Source organism: Lathyrus oleraceus, chromosome 1, assembly GCF_024323335.1.
Source record: "Lathyrus oleraceus cultivar Zhongwan6 chromosome 1, CAAS_Psat_ZW6_1.0, whole genome shotgun sequence".
NCBI lineage: Eukaryota > Viridiplantae > Streptophyta > Magnoliopsida > Fabales > Fabaceae > Lathyrus > Lathyrus oleraceus.
Genome location: NC_066579.1, coordinates 206287243 through 206291917, shown reverse-complemented (window position 1 = coordinate 206291917; position 4675 = coordinate 206287243). Strand labels below are relative to the sequence as shown.

General features: G+C 35.9%; 1 protein-coding gene across 1 annotated transcript; it reads left to right on the top strand.

The window, feature by feature from the left end:
* Positions 1-1484: 1484 nt before the first annotated feature.
* Positions 1485-4118, top strand: LOC127127848 (uncharacterized). The gene is made up of 2 exons (XM_051057130.1): positions 1485-1965; positions 3686-4118. Exons 1-2 carry the CDS (start codon positions 1618-1620, stop codon positions 3896-3898), a joined length of 561 nt encoding a protein of 186 aa, XP_050913087.1. The 5' UTR covers positions 1485-1617; the 3' UTR covers positions 3899-4118.
* Positions 4119-4675: the final 557 nt, after the last annotated feature.

The following is a 4675-nucleotide window of genomic DNA, read 5'->3' as shown; positions in this document are numbered from 1 at the left end:
AACCTCAAAAGGAGTATAGGGGATCAAAACCCCTAACTCATGAATAACCGACACATAAAAATAAAAATGAGGGGCAAAGGCCTCACCGACGATGTTCATGTTGGTTGTCTCCATTCTTGAATTGGGTTCAAGTACCATATCCTATTCATACTCCATACTGGAAAATGCAATGCCCCCACGAAACCTATTGATCATGTCGGCATTGAAGTACAAGGAAGCAATATCTCGAGCGTGAATAAATTTATTTTTCTTACCCATTATTATCACGAGTGTAAAAGCAAGGATTACGCTGTTTTTACCCTATGAGGAAGAGAAGATTTCTCACTCTCTATTTCTTCACCACTATCATCCTAAGACTATATACTTTTCCTGGAAGTTGAAAGTAGAAACGAAGACGGGAAAAAGTTTTTTTTTCCAGGATAATGTATCAGTTTCTCTATGAAAACCCAACATCGCAAGCAATATATCCACCGAATGGGATAACTATAACGAGAAGTGGAAAAATTCTTACACATGAAAGACAAATGCAAGTAAAATAGGCTAGTTTGGTTTTTCAAGAATGCCATCATGAGTTGCATTAAATGCTACAAATGCTCTTTTTCTAATAAATCACTAAAAGCTTTCACGATTGATTGTCGTTTTGCCGTTTCAAAGTTTAATCAAGAGAAACTTGATACATCCACCTGGCTAGAGATGAATACCTGCCCCAAGTCGTGGGACTCACCTCCCATTAAGGAGGTTTCCTTCAGTTGAGGGACTCACCCTAAGTTCATGGACTTGTCTCCTAAACGAAAGGGTCATACCCACGCCATGGAGCAGAGCTCAAAAGAAACCTTAAAACATTTTGGCCTTTTTATAAGCCTTTGTGCTTGATGGACCGTGCAATGTTATATTTTTGAAATTCCCAAATATGGGCGACTCTAGGGTCCACGCCTAGCGTGATATTGCCCGAGAGACATCTTCACATAGCATGGGGGTTTGTCGTTGAGGAGATGTGACATATATAGTATCATCATCTCCCATTAGTCATATGAGAAAGAGTCACGCCACAACTCCCTGAAAAGTAGGCAGTTAACAGTCTCCCATAATAACGAGGGAGTAATTATCGACTTTAAGAGTTTCTTAAAACCTAGGCCTAAAAGGTCCCTATATATACTTCTCATATAACAGGAGAAAATGTATGATAATTCACGATTATACCTAAGTACCACACTGTGATATATAAAGCCTCCCACCTCACATGAGAAGGTCCTTTAAAACCACCATAACAACATCATACAGAGCTTTTCGCCGTTGTGGGCAAGCATTAACCACCCCAAATTTTTATAAACCTACTAAATTTTTTGAGTATCCCCGACCCTTGTAGGATACCATGCACACATATACTTTTTTGACCAATAATCTATATATATTATTCACAAATTAATCTATTAAAGAAATACCTTTATTAATTAGTCTATTCACTTAAAAGAATAAAATAATGATATTTTTGTTAAAAAAGAATAGCATACGAGTTCAACCTGGAGTTGCCGAAGGAAGTGAAACACATTTTCATCGATCCACAACATAAGAAACAGTGACAGAGTGTAACAACAACAAGAAGAAAAGAATCAAAACATGGTCGATGTAAATTCACCCTTACTCAGTGAAATCGAGGAGGAAATCACCCAAGACCCCCAAAACGACACCGTAAGGCACGTCCGAACAAAGGTACCGGAGGTTGAGATCCATTTATTCCGGCAGGGGAAAGGACCGGTTGTTGTGTTCAAATCGGCGTTGGGAGGTTGGGAACAGGATCAGCTAGAAGTCGGAGATATTCTCGAAAAACATGGATTCAAGTGTTTATTTGCGTTTAATCATCAAAATCGTGTTCGTGGTGTTCCTGTTCGGTTTAACCCTAGGAATGGGAGGTCGATTTTGACTTATAGAGATGGTGCTGTTGTTTACCTTGATGGAGAACCTAAGGTTTTTTTTCTTCTTATTTGTTCATATTTTGTTGTTTTTTGTTTCTAGGTATATAGTTTTGAATTGAGTAATGATGTTGGTAGGAATCCTATTTATCATTAATGCTATTTCTACAAATGTGTGTGGTAAGATATTTAACTAGTGGATAGATATATGATATACGACACAACATTAGGCTCTGGATTGATCCATGTAACAAACCCTACTGAGTAGGATAAGACTTGATTGTTGTTGTGGTTGTTGTTGTGTTTAGGAAGCTAGGAAACGCTAACCCGAACACAAGATAGGACACTGGCAAGTAGGTATGGTTAATGATTTGAGAAATTAGAAGTGATTGAATGTAATTATTTAAGTCGGTGTTGGAAATCCACACATGTTGGACACCAAACTCATCTTAAATATGAAGTGACACCGTAGCCTATAATTACCCTTGTAGTTTTTTGTTGATAAATACACTCTCTGGTCACTATTATAAGCAAATTTGAATTTTTTGATACATTTGATGATTAATGTAATTAGTCCATAAACTAATGTTGGGTGTATGTAGTTAGAATTGTGGTACTAGTAAATAAACCAATGTGAACATATCATCTGATTCTAGGCATAGGAAGTTACCATTTTGGTACTGATTCTAGGTGTATTTCAGCCATTATATATCAACCGAAAACTGCAAGGAATCGACACATGTGACATAGGTGGTACATGCTAGATAGTTTTAGGAACATTTTTAAAAATTTATTTGAGAATGAAATATACCACCCTATACCGCGGGAGTGGAAAATTGAGAAGTCACTTGTAAATTTTATTCTTGGGAATAAATGATACCAAAGAATGATCTTTATAAGTTTGTATCAAATATGAGAATGATATATTCTCTAACTCATTTTTATAGGAGTTTTTGTAGAAACTTTGAAACAATCACACCCGTATGGAAATAGGTGGCTAGGATTGATTACATGGATCAAACAATGTCATTGACAAATAATAGGTCATATTTCATGTGTAATGACCATCGTTGTTAGTTGAATGCGAATCACGGAAAATTGTGGTCTGTTACAATTTCTATATGCTACAATTCTATAATGCCAGTCTAGCTACTATTTGTCACTACTTTATACTAAATAATATATTGCAGAAAAATACGATGTTTTGGCGTTCTCTTCTGTACTGGTTTATCCAATTGGGTGTTGTATTTTCTCATCAAAGGGTATATTTTAACAAGCTTAAAGCTACGTAAACCTTACCATATTTTCTTATAGCCTCGGCCATCAATTTGAATCTATTAGATTTCCCAACTTCAAAAAGAAATCCACACCCTCAAAAGCATCGAGCTATGTACTAAATGGTTTTTGCTCTTGCTTCCTTGTAACAAGCATCGATTATGCTTATTTCCTTCGTGGCTTTTCCAATTTGGATAGTTTGTCTTGGTTTGCTCAAAAAAGTAAATGCACGGGGCTTTTGGTATTTGTACTCTTCATGTCAGCAAGCTAAGTGGTCTCAGTTGCAGGCCTTTCTTCTTCATCCTGATTTCAATAATAATTTGATCGACTTTTTTTTTTGCGAGGGTTAGAATTGCAGTTTAAAATCGTGTTTGTGCAGTAGCAACTTGTGTGATTTGATTGACTTTTTTTCTCTCTCGAAATTTTAATAATAATCTCTAGTCATTGAAACTGTTGTAGGATGTAAGCACCTAACTTACCAAAACATTGTATTTTTGCAGGACTCACTACTTAAACCAATTACCAGGATCTTGCTCGGGGTAGCACTAATAACCCTCATGATAGTAGTAGTTTCGAGAGATACTCCCGAATGGATGAAGAAGTTAAACTTTTCTTCAGGGAACTTTCCTCCATGGATCTTGGCTTGTGTAGTTATTGTCTTCACCCGCATGAGAAAGAGAACTAAAGATTTTCTAACAAAACGCGGTTGGTGAATGGACCCGTATTGCTGCTTTTATGGTAGGCTTTTATGCTTTTCTCTCCGCCATTTCAAGTTGTCTGTCTAAATTGATATATTTTTGACAATTAGTTTTATCATCATAAACGATATAGGTTAATAATAGGTGATGTTACATTTGATAATCCTGTCTGATACATGCTCTTGTTGTTCGAAGAGTAACGGGTTCTTTCTATCTGCATACTATTTCTCCTTCATTTTGTTGTTGCTTCTGTGAAGCACCTAGGATTAAAGTGGACAAATATTTTAACAGAGAGCTTTTCAAATGATATGTTTTGATTGATGAAATAGAATGAAATGAGATGAAATGGAATAAAAATATTATAACGAAACTCTTTCAACAATAGACCTTTCTAGTAAAACAGGATATGCATCTTTTTATCGTAGAACCATATGAAGATTTTCCTCTCCAAGACCAATTAGAATCTGACCTTTGAGCTAATTTATCAGAAACTCAACTCTCCATCGTCCCCCACATTCCTCTATCCAAAGAATTGCTGTTTTTCCATCATAAAGACCGTTATTTCTAATAGCTCTTTCATCAATTTTTCTCTCTCCAAATGTTTGTATATTAAAACTTTATAGTATAATCCATTTGATTCATTTTTAATTTCTCAGATTTTTTTTTTTGAGAAAAATTCAATCCCACGTTGGTTAAAGATAGAATCCACGTTGGTTAAAATAGAGTGATACCCTTCACCTTACAAGCTGATTCCCTCACCTTACAAGTTGATTTTGTAAAGTTGAGGTAGGC